A 25,181-nucleotide genomic window follows, 5' to 3' on the forward strand; every position below is an offset into this window, starting at 1 on the left:
AACCATGCATGCAAAGCTCCAAGAATTTTCCTGTATTCCTCTCCATTCCTGAAGCCCCTTCAAAGCCAAAAAGATAATTCCTGGGGTTACGGGATCCATATGGAGGAAAAGGCACTTGGGTTGGCGGGCTGAAATGAGAAACAAGGGGATGAAACTGACCCCTTTATTCAGCAGAGCTCTATTTGAAGAAGGAGGAGTGATTTCACCCCCTTGCCTTCACTCTGGCCCTCACCACACCCACATGAATTTTCCTTCACCCTGGAAATGATCTTTCCATGTGGAACAATTCTGCATTCTGTGCAGAACATGGTAGGGTTCACACGACTATACCTCTTTTTAAAAATAATATGTAATTATGCATTTTCTTACTTTCGTCCAAACTAATTTGCAGTAATACACAACATTCCCTCCTTATCCCCTTCCCTAACCCACAGACCTAAAATTAAAACATATGATAAAACAGAGAACAAATAAGAAGAAAGCAAAAAACAAAGAAAAGGTTGGGGGAGAGATGGAGCACAGAGTGACATTAGTAAATTCACAGTCATAATGATCTATCCTCCTAAACTTCAGAATATCTCCAATTAGTTGAAGGAGTATAGGGACTCACATATGTGGTACATTATCCTCTCGTGAAGCCCCAAGTTGAGGATGTCCTGCTATCACTCACTCATGTCAACTGGAATTATTGATTTCCAGGCCACCCATACTAATCATTCTGTCTGATAGTGATGCTCTTTAAGGAATTCAGAGAAACCACTTAGGATGCTTAGGTATCAACCAGGTTTCCTAGGATGCAACAACTGACTTAAAGCAAATATTTGCAGAAGAGTGAATCTCATAGCTTATTACACATAATTGCAGTGTCTGGCACATGAAATCTCCAGTAGTATTTTTATTATTATTATTCTGTTTTAGCATGGAATTATTGCACAATTTTAGAAACATATTCCAAAGATGAAACATTGCCTATTGTGGGTTTGAGATATAAAACTAAGGAAGAAGTCACTGTCTGACAAACTGTTTCCCATTGTTTTCAAAAGACATGTATGTGAGAGTCCACATTCCACTTAAAATGTAAGCTATTAAAATCCATCTTTCTAGATGGGTATGCAAAAATAGTCCAAGTTTTATGATTTTTAGAGTATCTCCCAGAATAGACATCGGTAGTAGTCTCTTATGTAGCAACAGTGTTTCAGTAAATGCCACCTCTAGTAAATGCACATACTGTTATTGTTGACTGCTTGATTGGTTTTGAAAATCAACTGTGCCCTCTAAATCAGGGGCTCCCAACCTTTTGAGCCTGCTGGCACATTTGGAATGACACAGCATGATAGGTGCAGCAATCGGGTTGCCAACATCCAGGTAGTAGCTGGAGATCTTCTGCTATTAAAACTGATCTCTAGCTGATAGAGATCAGTTCACCTGGAGAAAATGGCCACTTTGGCTATTGGACTCTATGGCATTGAAGTTCCACTCCTCCCCAATCCCCATCCTCCTCAGGCTCCACCCCAAAAACCTCCCGCTGGTGGCGAAGAGGGACCTGGCAACCCTATGTAGCAACAAAATGGCTGCCACAGGAGGCAGACCCAGACACAAACTTATTGCCACAGCTTGACTTCAGTAACACAGTGTAGATCCTTGTGCTGTGGTACTAGTCCCTCAAGTTTAATCCATGCTGACCTAATTATTATTATTTTTTGGTCCCCTACTTGAATCTGGTTTCTCTGAACCACCTCTTCATGGGTATATCTGTGGAAATGTAACATATTGCCCATTTTTAATCCAAATGTGGTGCTGGTGAAGAGTATTACAGATACCATGTACTGCCAAAAAGACAAGCCAAATCAAGCCTGAACTCTCCCAAGAATCCGAGGCTATTGTATTTTGGTCACATTATAAGAAGACAAGACTCACTGGAAAATACAATCATGCTAGAAAAAGTTGAAGGCAGAAGGAAAAGAGGAAGTCCCAACATGAGACAAATTGACTCAGTCAAAGAAGCCAAGGCCAGTTTGCAAGACCTGAGTGAGGCTGTAAACGATAGGATGTTTTGGAGGTCAGTAATTCATGGGGTCGCCATAAGTCGGAAGGGACTTGAAGGCACTTAACACACACACAGTCCATTTCTCTGTTGCTTACAAGATTCATGAGCTCCTCTGTGACTAAATAAGTTTACCCAAGGTCAGTGGCCTCTTCAAATGGATTTAAAACTGCTAAAGCTCTTTGCATCCTGAGGGAAGAACCAGACTTTTCCTACAACTACGGGCCTGATATTGAAAATGACAGATCAGACCTAGTTTAAGTGGGGTCAAATCTTGTCTTCTCTAAGATGAGCATTTCCCTGCCCCCACCAGTGTTATAAAGTGGTAGTGAGAAACTGCTCAGGACCACGTTATCAGAATTCAAGGCAGGATCCATGTGACAGGACCTTTCTTTAAACTGTGGGGATCCACACAGCCTCTTATGATTTTGGGGAACCAGGTTGGTTTTGAGCTAAAACAGTCCCCTCAGTTACAAGATGTTCTTATGGGAGCGAGCGTGAAGGCTTTGGGTCACTGCTGTGAGGAATGTTTTGTACTGAGCATGAAAAGCTCAGAGCAGGAGGTTCAACAAAACAACAAAGATTTATGTATGTGCAGGGTGTATGGTGAATTCTTTTTAATGCATGCGGTTACAAGCAGGCTTTCTCTGACCCGCAACTACTAGTGTGGATCCTTTCACACATGCACAGGATCCCACCCATAGCAGCCTGCCCTTTCCCAGGAGTCAGACCAAGTGGTGCAAGGCCTGCTCGTCACCGGAGACAGGACTCACAACTGGTTACTCTGACCTCTCCCAGAGGCAGAGCTAAACCATTCTGCAATGCTACCAGACAGAGCTACCCTTCAAATGGTTTGCTCTCTTGCTGAGGGAGGCCCAAGCACTGACTCCCCCTGGGCTTCCCTCCAACATTCCATCTCCCCTCTGAAAGGCGATTGGATGCTGCAGCAGCACTCCCGTAGGCTCAGGTGTGGAACCGCGAGCTGAGTGGCTGTTTTACCTCTCAGGGGCAGGACAGCCTCCTGTCCATCACAGCCAGCTACATAGAACTAGACACGCAACTCCTCTTTTCCACAACACCCTAGTATTTTTACATAACAGTCCTGGGGGGGAAAGAGGTGCAAATGTAAAAATAGAGCAGTGTGTTTTTTGCTCTGATAGCATAATTACATTGCAAGTGTCAAAGTAGATTCTTGGCAGAGAAATTAGCATTATGAGAACTTTGCTTTTAAAAACAGTTTCTAACACTTAAGGCTGCAAAAATAGGGTGGAGTGTTCTGTGGGCTTTCTTGCCTCTCCCGGCATGCTGCTGCCCCAAATACCCCTGAAATGCTGATCCTGGGGATTCCCCAGGGGCAGCATTTTGAGGGGCATTTGAGGATGCAGCAGGAAGCAAGGAAGTCATTCTCCGCAGGTGGAAATTCTTCTGCCCACAAAAATGCTCCAAGGGATGCAAGTTATATTTGGGTGAAAAGGCAGCATAGAAATGTATTAAAGGAAACATAATTCATATAAACATAAACTTGTTCATAATTCTTGCCCATAATTCTCATCCCCCTCTTCAATCAGAGAAAGAACAGAAGACAGCATTCAAAATGACTGAAGCTCTGAAGATTAGCTTAATTTGCATAGCATATCATGATTCAACCATTTCCTGATGTAGATTGAAAAACAAATCAACATCTTTTGGCCAGTCTCTCTCTCTTAGTCTAACCTACCTCATAGTGCTGTTGTGCAGATAGAATGAAGGAGCAGAGAACCACGTAAGCTGCCTGAATTGCTTGGGAGAAGGGTGGGATTAAAATGAAATACACAACAAACCATTAAAAAGAAAAAAAAACTTTGCTAAAGCAAAGATGCATCCATCCCATATATGTTCTAAAAGTCTTCAAATCATCACGATCATGCCTATAGCAAATGATTTCAAACAGGTAAGGCAGTGAAGATCCTCTTTCCATTTGCCTCGGCAGAGAATTAATCAGGTTCAGTACTGCAGGAAGGAGCAATGGAAAAAGGTCTAATTTCTTCTGTCTCTGAGAAGGAGGGATCAGCTGTACAGTTCAAATGAAGAGGCTTCTTAATTAACCTGCTGATCTTGCTTATTCTTAATTAAACTCTAAAGCAGATAGGGGGGATCTGTTAAAACACAGAAACCATGGTAACAAGTGCCTTTTCTAAATAGGCATGCAGAAAAGAAAGAGCCAAAATGCACTGTGGGCACACTAATTAAAGTTTATCACACTGCTGGAATGTAAGTGAGGCATAAAGCGGCCAAAGATATTGCAACAGATGACAGCAGGCTGGACAATCGTGGGCTGCCCAGAAGCTGGGTCAAACCACTAGACCTCTGTGGAGGACCTGTCAATGGAGAGCTGGAATGGGTGGGCTCCGGGCCAGATCTGGCTCTTGTTAACTTGAGGGCAGGAAGAGATAAGAGACAGCTAAAACGGAGGGGGGGAGAGATTATGGTAATCCATAACCAGCAAGCACAGAGCTTCCTTGTTCCAAGCCAGAAGTCTTGATAGGGATCAGAGATTACATCTGACCTGAGTAAAGGGGCGTTCTTGCTGTTGTGGCTGGTTTTACTGCAGTTCCTCCCTTTGGACAGAGCGGACTGGTGGCACAGTCTTGACCTGACATCTCCCCAGGATGCCATCTCAAAGGATCACTTTAGTCTAGAGATCTGAATCTGAAGTCTCTCCATGGCCACAGAATCACAAGGGTTCCTCAGGGCTTAATCTCTCCGTGGGTTAACTTGCTGTGTTGAGAACGAAGAAATGAATACTTGCAATGTATTTAGCAAATCAAAAGCTTGCTACCAATGGTCTGTACTGCTAGTACACTAGCTGTCCAGTATCTTTCTCATATTCTGGGACAGAATACTGTCAGGAGAACTGAAACAACAACAGAAAAATGGCAATTAGGTCCAATGGATCCAGCCCCTCATGCATGCATGCATAAAGCTCAAAGGGGAAGGTTCCTTGCACCGGGTGAAAGCACCACCAATAGTGGAACAAATCCAGGGATTCAACCCCTGGATCTTCACTTGAAGAAGCTGTTTTCTCTCAGCAAATTTTGAAAAGGTGTCCTCATCCCAAGGCAGCAAGGTTTTAAATGTAATTTTGAACACCTCTTCAAGTGATAAGATCATTATACTGCCACAGAAATATCTGTATGTTGTGTTGTGGTTAACTGGAAAACGTAGGGACCTTGCCACATCCTGAGAAGAATGACCGTATTGCATGTCAATACACTACTTTTTGTTAAGGCATTATAGTAGGATGGGTAACCAGACTGTCCCCCCTATCAAAGCACTATGAGGGAGCATTGTCCAGAGTACATGGATTTATTAAAGCGACTACATTTCAGGTGGAGTTTATGAAGTTAACTTGGACCGGGGGCTGGAAATTCTTACAAGGGCCAGGTTGTGCAGCAAGCAGACACAGTCAAGAACAAGCCTGAGCTGAAAGTTCAGCTGATAACCTGATCTGACATCCGAAAAAAAATATCTCCCAAGAGGTACCGATTGGCTGCCTGGTTGAGTGGAGGACTTACCCTGGAGTCCAAAAGGATATCGTAGTCCAGGCAACTTTCCAATTCACAAGTCTTGGTGGTTCACCACATGTGGCCCTACAACATAGACCTGAAGGTTCTTGGTTGTACCCGTAGCAGCTCTTGACAGATATAGAATTCTACAAACTGAAATGGTTATGATTAGAGCAGTACTGGCCTTGTAATTGTTCTGCAGGGACCAAATATACTAACCACAAGTTTGTCTGCAGAACATAATTATGAAGCCAATATAAATTAAGCATTGCTGGAGGTTAATGAATTAAGTAAAGCATAGAGTCAGATTGTCAAGATCTGTAATGTGAGTTTTGTCACAAAAACTCTCGCAGTGGAGAATGGGTCTTGGGAAGCTAATCCTTTGGCTTGATCATATGATGATTCCATCTTCATTTTGTATCTCCTGCATTCTGCATGCAATAGAAGGAGATGACAAGAACCCAAGCTGGGAAAGATAAATGATAACTGCACAGCTGTTTACAATAATATGGGTTGGAGTAAAAGAATCACGAGTTGCAGGAAAACAACCACTAATGCTGTTCTATATGCGTATGCGCAATATAGCAGTTTTCAGGTGTGCACAAGACAAACTTTTAAACAAATGGCAGAACATCTTTCGAATTCAGTTCTTTTTTTGTGCAACACTGTACCTAAAGGTATAAAACTACATTTGTATGAATGTACTTTCTGCATTTGGAAGAGCACCTTTGAATTCAACTTGTACCTGAATATTCAGCAATTACTTTGAATTTCACTGAAGGTAAACTTTCTGATGATTTCATTATATTGTGTTTCAGTTAACTTAATCTCTTTTTGACTCTGGCTGAAAATTTGTCCAGTTGCCACGATCGTTTTTCACTTTAGCCCTCACTTTGAGAAGTCATTTTTCCCACGTCTATGTAAGTGGAAACTTTCTTAGATAGCGAAAGGTAGACAGCTCTGGGAAATGTTTCCTAACCACCTCTAGAAGAAAAGCAGAAGTGGAATTGGCCCTGATTAACAAAAATAGGGCACAGATGTTGAAAGGAAATCAAATAACATTCGACTAATGTGAAGTTTAAATTGCAGTGTGATTCACCACTAGCAAAGTCTCTTCCTTTTGTAAGAGCAACAGCTTCTATTAGGAAGAAAGTTCCCAAGTCACAGGAGTATCGCCATGTGAATGAATGGTTAAAAGACTGTTAGAATCCTCTCCAAAGCTCACAGAGCCAAGGATCCAAGCACTGCCAATATTTTACTGCTGCTTTGCAGCATGTGAGATTGGACAGGCAAGACCGGGGAAACTGCACCAGATCTACTATAGCAAGAAGAGCCTTCCTGGTCCATCTAGCCCAGTGGTCCATCTGACACAGTGGCCAACCAGTTACTCTGGAGGGCCAACAGCAGAGAACAGAGGCCCAGGCCTTCCCCTGATGTGGCCTTCTGGCATTGGTATTCAGAGGCTGACTGCCTCTGAATGTGGACACTTCCTTTGGTCACTATGGCTAGTAGCTGCTGGTAGACCTGAAATCCATGAATCTGTCTGTTCCCCTTTTACAGATATGCTCATGGCCATCACTATATCTTCTGGCAGCAAATTCCACATTTTATTCACTTGTTGAGTAAAGAAGTGTTTTCTTTTGTCCGCCCTGAATCTACTGCCCATCAGCTTCATTGGATGCCCACGGGTTCTTGTATTTGGGGAGGAGGAAATCTCTGCCCTTAACAGCAGACACTATTGTTGGGGATTCCTTGACCCTATGCAGCATCTGTGGAACCTGACAGGTTTGGATATAATGTGCTGCTACTATTCTTTCATAGCAGTAATGTGGATTAGGAGGAAGGGATTAATTGCAAAAGCAACTGATCTCATGGTTCACAGAAGAATACTGACAGTCAAACTCATCAGGCTGTGAAAGAATAATAAGTGAAAGGCCTAGAGAGACTGCAGGCAGATAGAGAAGCAGCAGGACCAGAACACAGCGGAGCAGGACATGGTGCCCCCTGCTATTTTCATCATCATACAAAGACATGAGAAAGACGTGCTGCAAGCAATATAATACAAACCAGTGGTTGTCTGCGGATGCACACACAGGTACAAATAGTCGCTGACTTACTGTTGTATTTGTGTATGAATAAAAGTGAGGGAGACTACAGAACTGAGTACAATGGACCGCAAGCCTTTGGTTCCAAGCAAGATAAATGGATATAAACCCAGGAGGGTAGGAATATGTCGTTGAACTGAGACCAGGAGAAAAATCGGCAACAGCTTTTGCTCTTCTGACGAGAATAAAAGCAAGATGATGACACTGATAAAACCTCAAAGAAAATTAAAGACCAAGAGTGATTGGCCTGAGCCAAGCAATAACATGCACAGGGGGGTTCTGAGTTATGGCTGAAACCCTGACTTTAATTAAGCCTGCTTGGAGCCCCAATGGGGATTGTTAAAAACCAACAGAAAAGCAGCAAACAATTAAAAAAAACAGCTTATGAAAAGTTTCCAGATTTTTCTCTCTCTGTGCAAGAATTTAACCAACTATGGAACTGTAGCAAATCCAGGTGAATCCTGTGAGCCTAAAGGTAAAGGTCCCCTGTGCAAGCACCGGGCCATTCCTGACCCATGGGGTGATGTCACATCCTGACGTTTCTTAAGCAGACTTTTGTTTCGGGGTGGTTTGACAGTGCCTTCCCCAGTCATCTTCCCTTTACACCCAGCAAGCTGGGTACTGATTTTACCGACCTCGGAAGGATGGAAAGCTGAGTCAACCTTGAGCCAGCTACCTGAAACCGACTTTTGTTGGGATCGAACTCAGGTCATGAGAAGAGCTTGGACTGCAGTACTGAAGCTTACCACTCTGCGCCACAGGGCTCCTACAACTGTAATATATACAATATATGCATTAACAATTTTTTGTTGATTACATCTACCAGTCTGGTTCAGAAGACAAATATTTAGAGAACTGAATGTTCTCATTTAGTGTGCCAGAGACCTGCAAACCTGTGCACAGGTATATTCCTCCATCTCAGAGTGATGTCACCTGGAACAGTAGACCAGGAATCCCAGTTCCATAATACGTCCCCCTAGGAATGGCTACCTGAATTTCTCACGAGTGTGGGATTTTTCCTTGAGGGGATACCTTGACCTTCAGAGAAACAGGATTAAAATGCCATTTGCCAGCACCCAGCACGAGAAGTTGGGCTCCAAGGCTGCACTGTATAATATCTGCAGTTTTACATGACAGAAGAAGTTCTGAACTGCTGGAAAAAAAAAACTTTTATCCCATCTCACTGGATACAATCCCTTAAAGGTTTCTCATAGGCATAAGGGGTTCCTGTTTTCCATGAGGGTTGCAGAATAATTAACAATAAAAAAGGTAAGAGCCAAAGTGTTGAAAAGCCATGTAAAAGTGCTGCTTAGCCATGAACTTATGGGTTGACCTGGGCAGATTGCGTACAGCACTTAGTTCTCCATATGTAAAATGGAAACAAAAGTAACATTCATAAGGATTGATGAATAAGATAAGAATATCAGAACTCTTCATTTGAGAGGCTTGGGGTGAGAATCCAATCAACCATAACACAGATACACTCTTCAGGAGACTTTGGGGCATCCTTTTACCTGCCCATTCACAGTTGGCCATGGGCCAATATAAGTTGTTGTTCACATAGGGTTTTATCCATGCTTTTGTGAACTAGGGTTCCTTTTCTCAGATGCATGAAATGGTCACATAAGTATGTGTGTGGATGGGCAGGTGTTAAATGTACATCTATGTGTGTGCCCTAGTATTGTGCAGATTATTCATGTTGGGGATATTTTGGAATATATTTTGTGAAGTTTGGCCACAAGCGCCAAGCGCCATTTCTTTGAGAGTTCTCTAACTCAGTCATAATCCAGAAGACAACTCAGGTGCCAGCCCCATAGAAAAAGTACATTTTCCTGGGACCCTGGCAGTTGGGACACTAACAATTCAGTGGTGCAAGGAAACAAGGAGAGAAGAAAGAGATTCAGGGAAGCTCCAATGAGATCTCCCTTGATTCTGCTGCCAATGTCACAATGTCACGAATTGGGGCAGGACTTGAGGACTCACAGAGGAGCTGGGGGCTTATGAGCAGGCAGGCAGGAAACCCTGTAATGCATCTAATGATGCTACTGAGATGGTTTCCAAATTTTTGAATTTGGCTCAAAGGAAAGTGAGCTATTTTCTGTTTAGCTCAGTTTGCCGAGTCCCTTTCCCCCCTTATCACTACCAATGACGGGCAGCCAATTCCTGAGGGGGAGAGCTGAGATGGTGGCTGGAGGCAGCACAGCTGCACTGCCTCCAAAGAAGAATCCCCCCCCGAAGCCAGCATTTTGCCCTTATCCACGAGCCTCATGGAACCGCGCCATAGAGTTCCACAGGGATACACAAATTAAAAAGGTGGAGTAACTCCAGGTAAGGGCAAAGGGGGCATTTCTGGCCTGAAGAGGGAGTAACGAAGCCGCCTAAAGGCAGCTGCACCCCGAAAAGCCCCGGGAACACCCTCTGGGATGGCAGCGCACAAAAGTGCACTGTCAGGATGCTTCCGGGAGGCCAAGCTGGCATCCCAGGGCCATGCTGCCACAGCACTGCAAGGAAAGCAGGTGTGAGCATCCCAAGGCTGGCGTCTGTGCCACTCTTGGTGGTGCAAGTGGCATGGGCACCAGGGCTAGCAGTTCGGATGCCGGCGCGAGCCCTTGCGTGCCTCCTGTGGATGTTTGCCTGTAAGCGTCCAACCAAATGAATAAGATCCAGCTAGCACCGATATAACCAAATCCTGACTAATGGCATCTGGTGATTCTTTGATGGTATTAATTGAACTATGTCTAGATAGTAATTTGTTGCCATATATTTTGGTCATGAGAGAGGAATAAGCCTATGCTTAGTTCAAATATCTGGCCAACATCTAATTGCCATGAAGAAATAACAACAAAACGAAAGCAAAGAGGAGGGATGAGACCTCACTCGCAAGCCCGCATGTATTTCCATACTGTTTATGTTGTTTGGTTAAAACACTTTTTTATCTAAAAAGAGCAAAGAGCTGGCCTGACTGTACCTAGCAGGAGAGGGTACCCCAGGACCTCCTGCAGTGTTGCAGACAATGCTGGAAACAAAGTTCTTGGACTGCAGGTTCTATTTGGGGGGGGGGGGACCCTTTCGCTGGTCTTCAAATAGACTCCTATTGATAACCTCCGACTATTATAGTACACTTACTGCTGTATTATGCATCCTGCCCATGCATGAGAGGATTGGATTGTTGCAGCCCCTGGACAAACATCCTGAGAATCTAGACATTGGTTATTGCACTAACAGAGAATTAACCATAGAGCTTATAAGCCACTTTCATAATATTCCTTTTTCAGCTTTATCTTCAGTGATCTCTCAAAGGCCCAAAGGACTATCTGCATAGATAGGACCATCGACCATACTGGGCAAAACCCACTAAAACAAAAAGATAGTTGATCTCATGAGAGCCAGAATTTCATTCATTTGGGAAATTAACGGGGAAGTTAAGCTGGTTTTATGAGAAAGCTCTAAAGGAAGTGGATTGCGAGCCACAGCTATCGTGCCTAAGCAAATGCGGTTAAAATCAATCCCATTTTTCTTCCAAGGCAGCATTTCTTGGCTTCTGTGCCGGCTTTAATACATTTTGTTATTTCCCCATCTCCACAAGCTATAAAGGGGTTGTTATAAAATAAACACAGACAATGTTTTCCTTAACACCATTGTTCTGAACATCCAGTTCTGGAATTTTTTTCTTTTGTTTTGACGCATTGTGCCGCTTTTGTCAAAGCCTTCCTTTTTTCTAAGTATATCAGTACACTAATAATTTGAGGGGGGGAATATTGGCTTAGTGACTTGACTTCTACATCTTCAATTTCATCCACGTATTAAATTTTGTAAAAGTCAGTTTGTGCCTTTTTTGATTCACCTAAGAATTATCGTCACTATCCCATATTCATGATTTTTCACACCGGAAAAGAACGAAGAAGTTGAGATCCTGTGTGCATACATGAGGCAAATACCACACTACTGTTCATCCTTATCCCCATCAATCCAACAGCCTTTATTTATGACCTTACCTGCTGGGTAGCGTTCTATAACTGGCCAGCCGTCCACCTGTAATGTGGCATTACCACCACTTCTTGTAAAACGTACTACATGGTATTTCCCATCGTTAATGATGGCGTTGACCTCTTCAATTGCGATATCATCTGTTCCAACATTAAATTTAACTCCAATTTTTCCTTGGTGCTGTAAAGGAATGTGAGAAGAAAAAAAAAATATCCTAGAATTAATCTGGATCTCTTTTTAGATATAAAAACCAGATGCTGTGATATGCTTCCCAAAAACATCTGATCTCCTTAGTGTAATTTCTGCAGGACTGCATGAGGCAGCAACAATTCCCATGGCCAATCCTGCGCAATTTGTGACCTGCCAGGCAGAATGCATCCCACCAAACATGTTTTCTGGCTTCCCAGGAACTTGATATCACTCCCTCGCTCCAGCCTTTTAAGACTTACTGATGAGATCCATGCATGTATGGTGATCGAGTGTAGCTAGATGAGACCCAATTTACACACACTGAAGATGCCATATTACTGTTATTAAACTATTCATCTCTTATGTTTGCATACTGCTGTTCTTCTAGGTAGCTCAGAGCATCATACATTTGATCAGGAGGATGGATTAGATGGCCTATAAAACTCTTTCCAACTCTAGGACCGTACATTGTTCTCTCCATTTCCCTTTATACTCATGTCTCTGTGACTGGCCATTTCTCAGAGCTGGATACGGGGATCTTATTACCCTTACACTGAAAATCTGCACTGGCTGTCCATTTGCTGTCTGGTACAATTCAAAGTACTGGTTCTTACCTATGATGATCAGAAAACTTAGCTCTGGAACCTGAAGTACTGCCATCTCCTGTACTGTCCAGACTACCAGTTAAGCTCCTCTTTCCAAGCACTGCTATGATCCTGCTTGCAGAAATCAACCACAGAAAAGGTTTTTCCAGTGGTGGCACCTTGCCTTTGGAATGCCTTCCCTTCAGGCTCACTTGGCACCTGCCTTACAGCTCATTCCTGAGCACTGCAGCAGCCGGGGATGGCGTGGCCGAGGCACTGCAGCGGCACCTCTAAAGAGGTTTCCCGGCCACTGCAAGGCTAAAAGAGGCCTTTTAAAAAACAAAAAAGTGAAAATGGGGGAAATAACCCCATTGAAAACAGCGATGCTACGCCAAGAAAAACCTGGCGCAGCAACGCTGTTGCTGGAGGGGCGTTCCCACACTGGAGGGGCTTAGGAAGCTGACTACAGTCAGCTCCGCCCCACGAACACCCTGGGAATACCCCCCTCATGCCAGAGCCACATTTCTCTTCCGGGATTTAGGTCCAGGAGAGGCTGCGGCGTCAGAGGACCACAGTGCAGCTCTGAGGCACCCAGGCATCGATGGAGCTGCCCCCACCACCAGTGTAAGTGCCTCTTATTCTGTGATAAGAGGACACTTACGCTGGTGGTAGGGTCATGCCACCTCCACAGCACTTTCAGCCAAATCCTCAGGAAAGGACTGTTACTGTCCTTTAGGCACTAGGCCATTTTTTAAAGCCAGGTTTTAAATTTCAGGGTTCTAACATTTATCACTGTTATTATGATCTGCTTGTATTGTTTATTACTGGTGAGCTGCCTTGAGCAGTTCTCTGGAGAGGCAACATATACATTTTCTAAATAAACAAGCAAACAGTGTCCAGTCCAAAGTCATCTGGTAAACTACATGGATCAACGGAGATTTAGACCACCCTAGTACTAGTCCAGCACTTTAACCACTACACCACACCTGGCCCTTATGTGCTTACGTGTTGATCCATGTTGGGTTTACCTGGTGTATCCTTGACCACAATCAAAGCAGGGTGGAAGTGTAGAAGACGCTGAGCTGTCTTTGAAATTCTACCACATGTGGAAGAGGTAATCCACTTTTCAGGGCGAATGTCAAGATTTAAACTGAAAAGCTGCTGAAACATCAATAAACTGCCTCAACTGATCATTGTGTACATGGATCGAGCATGTTGGCAGATTGATATGTGATGAATTGCTGCAACATAGCCACTGAGCTTTTTATACAGAATCCTTTCAAGCATCCTCCCATTTGGTGGCCATCAGGTAAGAAAATGTAATGGTCCACAAAGAAAAAAACACACAGCCAGAATAAAAAAAAAAAAAAAAAAGACTGTCAAACCCTGGCTGTCAAAATCTGATATTCCAACTCATTTCCATCAAATGGAATTTGTTTGTTTAAAAGATCCTCTATAGGTTTGTAAAAAAAAACAAAAAACTTCTATAGTAAGAACTTGTTTATGCTATCAGGATCCAGAGGTTGTTAACTTGATGCTGTTACAACCTCACGAAGCTAAGAATTTCAAGTGTTGCAGCTGTAGTCTGGTTCGCTGACAGTCCCGAGTCATTCACAAACCACTATGCTGTCTGAAAACAGTCTGAGCTCTACCCAATGGAAGTGACCAAAACTGTCATTGCTTACATGAACATTGACCCTCATTTGAAAGGAAGAAGCGAGTCAAATCCCCTGACCTTGCCAGGGGTTGTTCACTTTCTCTCAACTTCTTTCAACCTCCAATTCACACCTTGACAATGTAGCAAAATTGGAGGCAAAGGTGAGTTCAGAAGTTCTTAATCCCAGGATAAATGATCACATAAACAGACTGAGTTTTAGAAAACAGAAAACCACTCTAAGGCAGAATACATTCTCATATACTTCTTGGAGTTTGGTGCCAAGGAGTTGGTACTTTGATTATAGGATTACCAGCTTCCAGGTAGAGGCTGGAGATCTCTTGGAATTACAACTGATCTCTACATCATTTATTTATGTATGTAAGTATTTATTTATTATTTAAAACATTTATTCCACTTCTTTTGAAGAAAATGTCTGCTTTGAAAGGTGGACTGAATGGCATTATACCCTACCCAAGGTCCCTCCCCTCCCCAGATCCCACTCTCCCAGGCTCCTCACTCAAATCTCCAGGTATTTCCAAACCCAGAGTTGGCAGTCCTAACTCTGAATCATCAGGGCCAAAAGTCTTAATTAAATTCACTTGGCTTAAATTCAGGGTACCACAAATACTCTCCAGATCCCATGGATATCAGCCAGAACAGCTAAAGGCAGGAATGGCCCATACTCTGAAATGAAGAAACAAATTTGTTTCATCTCTAATTAAAAAAAACAACAACAACCCAAAACACTCTAGTGGTATTGTTGGAAATAAATTATTTATCTGCCCATGCTCTTGTCCCCTTCTTCAAGGCAAGTAACCACTCCAGATGCTATTATCCCTTTTAATTATTATTGAAAAAGCATCTGTAACTGGGCATTTATAGCTTAATGAAGTATCTTGCAGTGTTCATTTAAAAATACTGACTAAAGCAATTATTGATTTTGGTTTCCACAGTAGACAGGCGGAATACTTCATTTCTGAATAATGACTGTTATAAAAGTAAAACGAAAACGAAGCAATGTTGCAGAACGGGTGTTGGGGAGTGAGAGGGAGAAAGGAGCTACTGCTGTAACCTAACTGAATGTTACCCGCTACACCCCAATTCTATAAATGTTCTGTAGACTTCAAAATGTCCTCAGGTTCAGCAAAAGAAACTTTCATTTTAGAATCCAATAATATTTCTTCATTCTTCAACCTCTCAATCTCTTCTCTCTCTTAACACTCTCCTCCCCCTGCCCAGCTCTAATCCAAGCCTGAAGATTGATTTCTGGCATCAGCCTCAGCGAGGATACAATACAGGACTTGTGCAAGTTCCTCCAATTACCAATGTGCTTCTAGCCTAAATTCAAGGTGCTGGTTCTTACATTTAAAGTCCTTTATGCTCTTGGATTAAAAGGATTGAGGGGAGCCAACTCCCACATATACCATTTGGCTTATGAAGACCTGCCACTGATAAATCTCTTGATAGACCAACCAAATATTACATGAGCAGAAACCACTGAGCTATTTTTCTTTGTAGCAGCCCCCCGTTTATAGGACAAACTTCCTACTCTGATTAACTGGATCCTGGACTTTGCTACTTTTGACAGACCCTTGAAGATTTGTTAATCCATCCAGTTAAATCAGGGTATCTGGTGATTTCTGAACATATTTTTAAAAACATATTTGTTTAGTGTTGTTGTTTTTTTAACATAAGTTTTATCTGTTGCTTTATTTTAACTTGTACTTTTAATGTACCATGCTTTGCAAACACCTGGCAAATAGCAAATCACAAATGTTCTAAATCAAACAGATAAATCTCTTGGGTTTGCTATCAGCCTGAAAATGAAAAAGTGGACTTGGGGTTTCCAAGCATATGCTAGGGTACAGGACAGGACTGGTGGGGATGCTTTCCTTTTGGTGGTCATAAATTGTTCAGGTTTGTTCTACTCATTCCTCTTGGGGGAGGGGGTCACTCAAAAGCAACATCATTGACACTGAGACACTAGGAAAGCTTCTGCCTAGAACCTGCCAATTCCATGCAGCTGCCTTAGTCAGTGAAGAAGAGTTGATTTTTATGTGCTGACTTTATGTTTTTAAGGAGAATCAAACTAGCTTACAATCTCCTTCCCTTCCTCTCCCCACAACAGACACCTTGTGTGGTAGGTGGGGCTGAGAGAGTTCAGAGACCTGTGACTAGCCTAAGGTCACCCAGCTGGCTTCATGTGTAGGAGTGGGGAAACCAACCCAGTTCACCAGATTAGAGTTCACCGCTTATGTGGAGGAGTGGGGAATCATAAGAACATAAGAAAGGCCATGCTGGATCAGACCAAGATCCATCAAGTCCAGCAGTCTGTTCACACAGTGGCCAGCCAGGTGCCTCTAGGAAGCACACAAACAATACAACTGGAGCAGCATTGCCCTGCCTGTGTTCCAAAGGGCCTAACACAATATTTATTTGTTTGTTTGTTATTTGCATTTATATCCCACCCTCATTCCCGGCAATAATAGGCATGCTCATCTCCTGGACAGAATAGGTATGGATCATGACTAGTATCCATTTTTACTAGTAGCCATGAATAGCCTTCTCCTCCAAGAACATGTCCATGCCCCTCTTAAAGCCTTCCAAGTTGGCAGCCATCACCACATCCTGGGGCAGGAAATTCCACAATTTAATTATGCGTTGTGTGAAGAAATACTTCCTTTTATCTGTTTTGAATCTCTCACCCTCCAGCTTCAGCAGATGACCCCGCGTTCTAGTATTATGAAAGAGGGAGAAAAGCTTCTCCCTGTCCAGTCTCTCCATACCATGCATAATTTTATAGACCTCTATCATGTCTCCCCTTAATTGCCTTCTTGCCAAGCTAAACACCCCTAAGCATTTTAACCATTCCTCTTAGGGCAGTTGTTCTACCCCCTTGATCATTTTGGTTGCACTTTTCTGCACCTTCTCAAGCTATGCACTATCCTTTTTTAGATGTAGTGACCAGAAATGTAAACCGGATTCCAAGTGTGGTCTCACCATAGATTTGTACAAGGGCAGTATGATAGCAGTAGAGAGAACCAGGTTCTCCAGAGTGGAGTCTGAACCACTACATCACGCTGGCTTTTACATGCTGGCTCTTACACTCTGGTTACACTTACCACAGTCTAGCTCCACTGCATGGAGATTTCCCTATACCTGCTGTAATGTTTGCAAAACAGCTGCTGTTGAATTTCACCTCAAAATAATTCATAGGGTTCTGCTCAGACAAAACATCATTAGGAATTTCCCAGTCAAAGAATGTCAACCTTATTTAGAAACATAGCTCAGCGGTGGTTTCTTTTTTCTGCGCATCTCTAACTGCCACTGCACTGTAGCTAAAACGACATCCCAAACAAAATTTCCCAGTTAAATAGATCAGAAGTACCTAGGCTAAAATGGCTACAATACCATCAATGAAACTCCCAGGGACTTTTATTTGCACATATCTACATTGAATTGATACTTACTTCCAAAGGCAATCTACATGCTTTGTGAAAACTACATGTCTGTCTACCCTCAGAACATTCTATTCTTTCCAGCTGGTTGGAGTAACCAGTTCTATGGCCCAAGCTGCATTCAGATTCTGATCGGATAGAGACCATTAGGATTTCCCTATTCAGAAAGTACTCCTTGGACTTTTAAACATTCTCCATATCTCAGGAAAGATTGCTAGCACAAGTAAACAACAGCTATTCTCTGATGCAAATAATTATAAAATACGAGTTTCCTGCTTTTCCTTGGGAACTTTATGACTTTCATTCCTACAAAGGCAAATTTCAAGGATGAGGCACCTGCAGTTCTGTAAACCTGTTAGCCTATGTGCTCCAAAATGGCCTCCGTGTCATTGGGTGTCCTTTTTCTACTCTGTCTACAGAGAATAAGCTAACTGGGTCAGCCAGGCTGAACATAAAAGAACTCATGAAGTATTTCTGTAGAAATAGTCACAGCCAGCATGGAAGTCATTTGAAATTCTACAGAGTTCTATAGAAACTCTTCATGAGGTCTTTATTTGACAGCCACCTTTTCAAAGTTACTCTGCATACTGACTTATTTATTTGATTTTTAAAAATACTGTATTTCAAACAGCTAGATAAGTACACATAGGAAGAGGAAAGTCCCGCAGAAACTCTGGCGCTAGACCATTTGGTGTCATTAAAGGACTAGGGGAAGGGGGGCTAAAGTATGTCCCGAAACAAACCAAGTGTTAATGAAGTTCTCCTTTGAAACATTATGTTCATATTCTGAATGAGATTAAGTTTTGGAAAACTTTGACAGCACATTCCTGAGCTGGCGGCATGCGGGGACGGCGGGGAGGAGGCTTCAGTTTATTAGTTGTCATCCAACCATTAATGAATGAATATCCACTGCAATTCCTGCTTCAGACGGAAAGGAAAAATAGAAATAGAGCTAAGTATTATTTACATGCCAATCCTTAAAGTGCATGTTTTTCATGTAGATGTTTAAAAGCATGGGGGATAAAACAGAGAGCTCTGTGCCACCCCACTGCACAAATGTCATATGCCAGTCTGACATGATCAGATAGGTAAGAGAGGAGCCACTGTCTCTCATACATGCTGGGTGATCCCAGAAATGTATCATGGTCAATAAAGCCATCAAGAGGTCCATGAGAATCAACAGAGTAATACTCTCCTTGTTTATCTCCTGAAAAAGATAGTCATCCAGGGTGACCAAGGAAGTTTCAGTCTTATAACTGAACTGTAAGCCAGACTGGAATGGGTCAAGACAATCACACAGCATTCCTGAGCCTGGGGGCTGATTGGGCTCAGGAGGCAGCGTGACCTTGCCGCCAGCATAAGTGCGTCTTGTTCTGTAATAAGAGGCACTTATGCTGGTGGTGAGAGCAGTTCTGTCAGCGCCTGAGCGCCGCGGAGCTGCGCACTGCTCCTCCGCTGGCGCAGCCTCCCTGCGACGTAAATCCCGGCAGAGACATGCGTCGCCAGCATGGAGGGGCGTTCCCAGGGTGTTCCCGGGGGGGGGGCGGAGCTGACTGTAGTCAGCTTCCACATATGCTCCAGCCTGGGAAAGCCCTCTCCGAGAACAGCTCTGCTGCACCAGGTTTTTCCTGGCGCAGCCTCGCTGTTTCCTATGGGAGAAAAAGGCCAATTTTTCCTCTTTTTATTTTTAAAAGCCTTTTTCTGAGCCTCTCGTCAGCCGGGAAACTGGTGTGGAGGCGGCACTGTGGCACCGCAGCCACGCTGTCCCTGGCCGCCAGAGGCACAGGAATGAGCTGTCAACATCATTTGGTAATGTCTGGAGTCAAGCTGCCACCACCTGCTTAAGGACCTTGTCCAGGAAGGGGAGATTAACCAGGGCTACTTGCGTACACTCACAGGATAGCACCAGAACAATTTTCTCCCCCTGCCTTTGCTCTCAATAAAGGTTGAGTGTAATGAGCACCTTTAAATCATACTTAGGGAAAGCAACAATCACAAAGCAAATCATCTTTAAATTATTTTTTCCATATAACCAAATACTAGAACCAAACTGAATGAGAACACGTACTGTTCCCAACATTTCCCCACAAGCAAACTGGCAAATTGTGCAATTTGTCTGTTTCAATCACCCACTTACTCTGCTATTCATACTCAACATAAAATGTAAAAAAATATGTAATTGCTCTGGTGCTGTAGCAATCATCCCTTTTGCTGAATTATTAAATATACAAGAACTTTCCTAAAAACACATGACTATAAAATATATGTACTTGATTCAAAGTCCCCCTCAATCAAACGCTTTGTCGTTCAAAAAATCCTAGCCAATTTATCTTATGACGATCTATCATCACGGTATTCATACATGGGCATGTTTTCACGGTTTGCTTCTGTTTTACTCCTATGTAAAGTTTTATAAATAGAGAAAAAGGAGCAAAACACCTTTGAAAAAAATTAAGCAGGTGCATGCAAATGATACAAACCAGATGCATGTTAAGTGCTCCTGTACAGCACAATTTTTATTCCCAAAAAGTAGCAAAACCTAGGGAGGCGCCAAAGAGGAATGCACAGGAAGGTAAGGATAGAAATCTAGGAATATCACCAATAAATTTATTCTCAGATGAAGGATGTGAAGTTTCTCTCCTTCTCTCTCTGGACAACTTAGTAGTTACACATAACTTAGTAGTTACACATAAAAAGAAATTCTGTTAGAGGGGCATTCCTTGTCAGTGGACAAGGAGGTTTGATGAAGTTTATGGGGAAATGTCCAATAAACCTGAGAGGAATTGTCACCCCATGAATAAATGGGATGTGAAATGCCCTCAAATATATGGGTTTTTGTCATGGATGTTCATAATAGCTGTGGTCCCCTCCCTAAATATCTAATATATTATCATTCTCATCATCATCTCCATATAATTCTTTTCACCCTCTGTGAGCCTAATCAATTAGGGTGCACACAGTGAGCAAACTGACATTACACTGCCGTGTAGCTAATCAAACTAGCTACATAAATAGTGTGAAGAAAGGGAGTATTTTCTGATTTCCTATGCAATGTGTACTCAGGAGTTCTTTGCCTTTTGGCACTGCTCTGCAAGGGCACACAATGTACGTGAAGAATCTCTTATTGGAAGGGAACGATGATGATGTCCCTGTATTATCTGGACAACTGGTGCTTCTTCCTATATTGCTGAATGGTGTAATGGCAGATCCACTATAGGCACTCACAGGATAGCCCCAGAACACAGGAAGCATCATCTCAGTGTCTAAGCTGTACAGGAATGTCCTCCCATCAAATGGGTGAGCACTTTTCCCTTTTCACTGGAACTTACTAAAGTATCATTGAAAGGAGAGCCCTTTTGCAACCTGCAAACTAGGCTGTGAAGTCAGTGCATGTATGTGTTGGCTCAAACCTAGTTAACAGACATAGTGTCTCATAAGACGAGCATATTTTTGCTGTTAATTCACAGCTGACTTATGGTGATGCCACGGGGTTTTCATTGGAGGTGGTTTGTCATTGCCTGCCTCCACATCACGACCCTGTTATTCCTTGGAGGGTTCCCATCCAAAAACTAGCCAGGATCAGGGCTGAGAGGATGTAACTGGCCCAAGGTCACCCAACAAGATTTTATGGTGTGAGTGGGGATTTGTACTTGGGTTTCCCAGGTCCGAGTCTAACACCTTAACCACTATACCACGCTGGCTCTCATTTAAATATACATGTTACAAATAAAATTTGGTGGAAGTTGACATTCTCGTGTGGATCCTGACAAACTAATGGGTTGGATCCAACAAGCTTTCCTATTTGGTGAAAAAGGAAGCGTTTTTGTTTTTTTCGCTGATTACCAAAAACAGCTATGCTGTGGATTGTGGAACTTGCATGGAAAAAAGCAATGTGGGACAGTGGCTACAGTAAGGAAGAAAACTGAGTGAGACTGAGTTAAAAAAAAAAAAAAACCCTGGTTGAATCTAACCCAATATCTCTCTCCACTGAATAGCTGTCCTTTTATTTTCTGGATAGAGCTAGTGTCTACCAATATTACAATGTAGGGACAGGACCCAAAAAGATGTAATAAATGTTGCTGAATACTGTGGAAGGAGGAGGAGGAGGAGGTTTTTATATGCCAACTTTCTCTACCACTTAAGGCAGAATCAAACCAGCTTACAATCTCCTTCCTTTCCCCTCCCCGCAACAGACACCCTGTGAAGTAGGTGGGGCTGAGAGAGCTTTAACAGAGCTGTGACTAGCCCAAGGTCACCCAGCTGGCTTCATGTGGCTTCATGTGTAAAAGTAGGGAAACCAACCCGGTTCTCCAGTTTAGAGTCCACCACTCCAAACAACCACTCTTAACCACTACACCATGCTGGCCTCTAAGCTCCACCAGCTGAGTGCCAAAGACGACATTTAGCCTATATGTTCAACACATTACACATTACTTCATACGCATTTCAAACTCAATGGTCACACTGAAAACATCTGGTTGTTTCTATACCCACTTAATCTTCTGAGTGCAAATTGAGTCACATTAGCCAGGGTCCTTTCATCTTAAATCTGACAATCAAACACTTGTGGTTTTCCCTTGTCGAGAATTCTGTGCACACAGTTGGAACTGTTTCTCTGATCAAGAAGTGTCACGTGAGACGCAGAGACATTTTTCAAGCTGATCAATAAACTCACCGCTTCTCAGAGCTTAGATTTTTTTTCCACATGAAAACCTCATAAAAGTCCATGGGAATGGCAAGATTAGGATGCAACAAGATGTTCTGAACCATGTGGGCAGCAGTTGGATTGGTGCTTCCATTTTGTTACTTTCAAACTTAAGACGTATTGCCCCTCAAATGCTAGAAGTGAAACAGAATTTTTCTCTTCCTGCTGAACAACCAGCATCAACCCCACAGTGCATTATAAAAGGAGAGACCTGAGTAAAGGAAGTCACAGGGTGGAGGAGGGGGAAGAAACAGCCAGCTAAAAATGTGTACTAAAAATGCCATTTATGCTTCTTAACCTTTACAAGCCTCCACAGAATAATAACCATGATAATAAAATATAGGGCTTAACCTGCTGTTCACTTATTCCTTTCCCCCCAGGTCCTCGGTCTCCCCTACAGAGTTACTAAATAAAATTTAGAAGTTACTTCCCCATCAAGAGTGAGAAACGGAGGTAGACAGAGGAGTCCTTATTGGCTGCTGTTCAAAAACTGAGTGTACCCGTCCCAGCGTTGGAATGTGAGATGGAACAAAATCTTGAAATTAGACAAATTTTTCCAAATTTACAATTTGAATATTTATGTCAAGATTTTCCCTTGCAACTAAAAAAAAAATGATATCAACATCTAAAATGTGACTGACTGAATGAAGTTGTAAAAATATACTATGTTCTTTTGCAAGCCAACAGTTGAATACTGACTGCTACTTATTTTTCCTGTGCACACGTCTGAACTTTCAAATGTTGAGCGCCATTGCAGGCCAGTTGTCCAGTACTGACAAATGCTGTCTGTTACTTCTCAGTCCAATTCTGACTGCTACTCTATGCCTGCTATTACAAATCCTTGGCTATCAAATGCTGAGGCTAAAGGATCTGCATTCCCATCTATATCTGTAGAGAAGTGAAGAGAACTGGGGAGGGTGTTTGTTTCATCTCTAAAGGCTGGATCTTTTTCTCCACTCCAGCAGCCGTCACTGCTTCTACCAAAAGTGCTTTCCCACTTCCTCTGTAACATAGCTGTACCACAAAACTGGCTTTTGGGGGAGGGGACAAGGACAGTGCCCTTATGGGCTTTTATCACCATCGGAGGTCCAATTTTTACTTTGTTTTAATAAGAGTTGCTCAAAGTTGCCAAGTTAAGCATTGCCAAGTCTGAAGTCACGGTGTAAAAATAATGCGCATTTTTACCCTGATTCCAATGAGAGGTGAATTGTACCAAATGTTATTAGAGAAGGGGAAAAATATACAATTGTACTCTTAGAAAGAGGGTTGGTTGCAAATGATCCATTTCCCCCCCATTGGTCTAATACTTGCTCTACCCACTACCAGGCTCTGCTGCTTACCCACCAGGTTCTCCTTTTGGTTCATCAAAGAAGCCAATATCTGTTGAAAATCTGCAGTTGGCAATTTGAAGCAGAACAATTCTGAAAGAAGCAAAGGACTCTTATTCCCTTTCCCCATACTTCTGAGAGGAAGCAGTTACTCATGGCTAATCTTATCTCTTCATTAAATTCATTCCTGTATTGAAGGTCAATACAAGACTCATTTGTTACTTAAGTTCCACTCAGGGTCAGAAAATTGGACCAAAGAGCAATTTAAGCCATGCACAGGCTTTATGTCATCATTATGACTCAGGTAGGAAGTGAGCACCCTGGAAAAAAGGAGCATTCATTTTCCTGTCAGACCCTCTCAAAGGCTGAGTCTTTCATAGAATTACAAAAATGAAGGGACACCTCCAGGGATTCCTTTGGTGGCTTCCTCAGAGAAAATATTCTATTAGACTTTCCCCACAAAATTACTATCTTAGGGCGCTTTCCTACATGAAGTTTTCTCAAGCAGCTATGAGGTACCCCAAGAGTTGGCTCTGTAATCTAGGCAATAGGGTAAGCAGAAAAATTAATAGCAGTTGGTTCTCATTTCACCAGATCCTTTAAAACATTTTTATGTCTCTATGACTTCTACTTTTTACATGATTGCATCTTTTACTGGAACTACTTTTGGAAGTAAAAGAGAAAGCAATCAAACTGGGAAGAAGAATCATGGTACATTATCCTTGACCAGCAGGTATACAATCAACAGATGTTCAATTACACTATTCTTTAAAACGCTTCATGTCAGCACTATTTATTTTGGGGAATTCATAGCCCTGCCTGGAAGTGCAAATCTCTTACAAAGAGATCATGCTTTTTCTAAATAAAAAAAAGAGAGACTGAAGAACAACTAAGAGACACACAAATAATAAAGTTAGGAAGCCTGGTATGGCTCCCCCCTCATCAATGCTAGCTAGCCCAGGGTGGCTCCAGGCCTCCATTGCCAGGGTGCTGTGGCTCCTGAAGCCCCTCTACCCTCGCAACTGATGTCGGTGAGCCAGGTGCCCTGGAAATGGGACGCTCTAGCTCATTCCTCCCAAAACTCTATGGAGTTTTCAGGGGAGAGTGCTAGACCATCACCAGCACTTCTGGTGCTGTTCCTCCAGCTGACCTACTTCTGCCCGCTGAGGGGTGGCAGGCAGCCCGATGAGTTGGCAGGTAATTGCCTGCCACCACCAGGAAGTTAAGAACTCTATGGGAAAGGAATACCAGTGAAAATAAGGTGCCCTTAGGGTTGCCAGCTCCAGGTTGGGAAATACCTGGAGATTCTGGGGGTGAAGCCTGAGGAGGGTGGGGTTTGGAGAGGAGAAGGTCTTCAATGCCGTAGAGTCCAATTGTCCAAGTGGCCATTTTCTACAGGTGAACTCATCTCTGTTGCCTGGAGATCAGTTCTAATAGCAGGAGATATCTTGCCATCACCTGGAGGTTGGCAACCCTAGGTGCCCTACACAAGTCCTTGAAAGTTTCCCATCATGCAACTGGGGCCAACTCGGCAACCAACACCATGAAACTGGGATGGTCTAGCCTAGCAGCTGGAACT

At 42.9% G+C, this 25,181-nt stretch overlaps 1 protein-coding gene across 26 annotated transcripts in view; it reads right to left on the reverse strand.

Annotated features, from left to right (window-relative positions):
* NRXN1 (neurexin 1) overlaps positions 1-25,181 on the reverse strand; it is a 1,090,355-nt gene that overhangs the window by 146,025 nt on the left and 919,149 nt on the right. For all 26 annotated transcript variants that reach the window (XM_056853804.1, XM_056853802.1, XM_056853800.1 and 23 more), the window contains one exon: positions 11,690-11,861. In XM_056853804.1, coding sequence (XP_056709782.1) covers positions 11,690-11,861 — 172 coding nt within the window. The remainder of the gene's footprint in view (positions 1-11,689; positions 11,862-25,181) is intronic.

The sequence above is a fragment of the Euleptes europaea genome, chromosome 7, assembly GCF_029931775.1.
Source record: "Euleptes europaea isolate rEulEur1 chromosome 7, rEulEur1.hap1, whole genome shotgun sequence".
NCBI classification, from domain to species: domain Eukaryota; kingdom Metazoa; phylum Chordata; class Lepidosauria; order Squamata; family Sphaerodactylidae; genus Euleptes; species Euleptes europaea.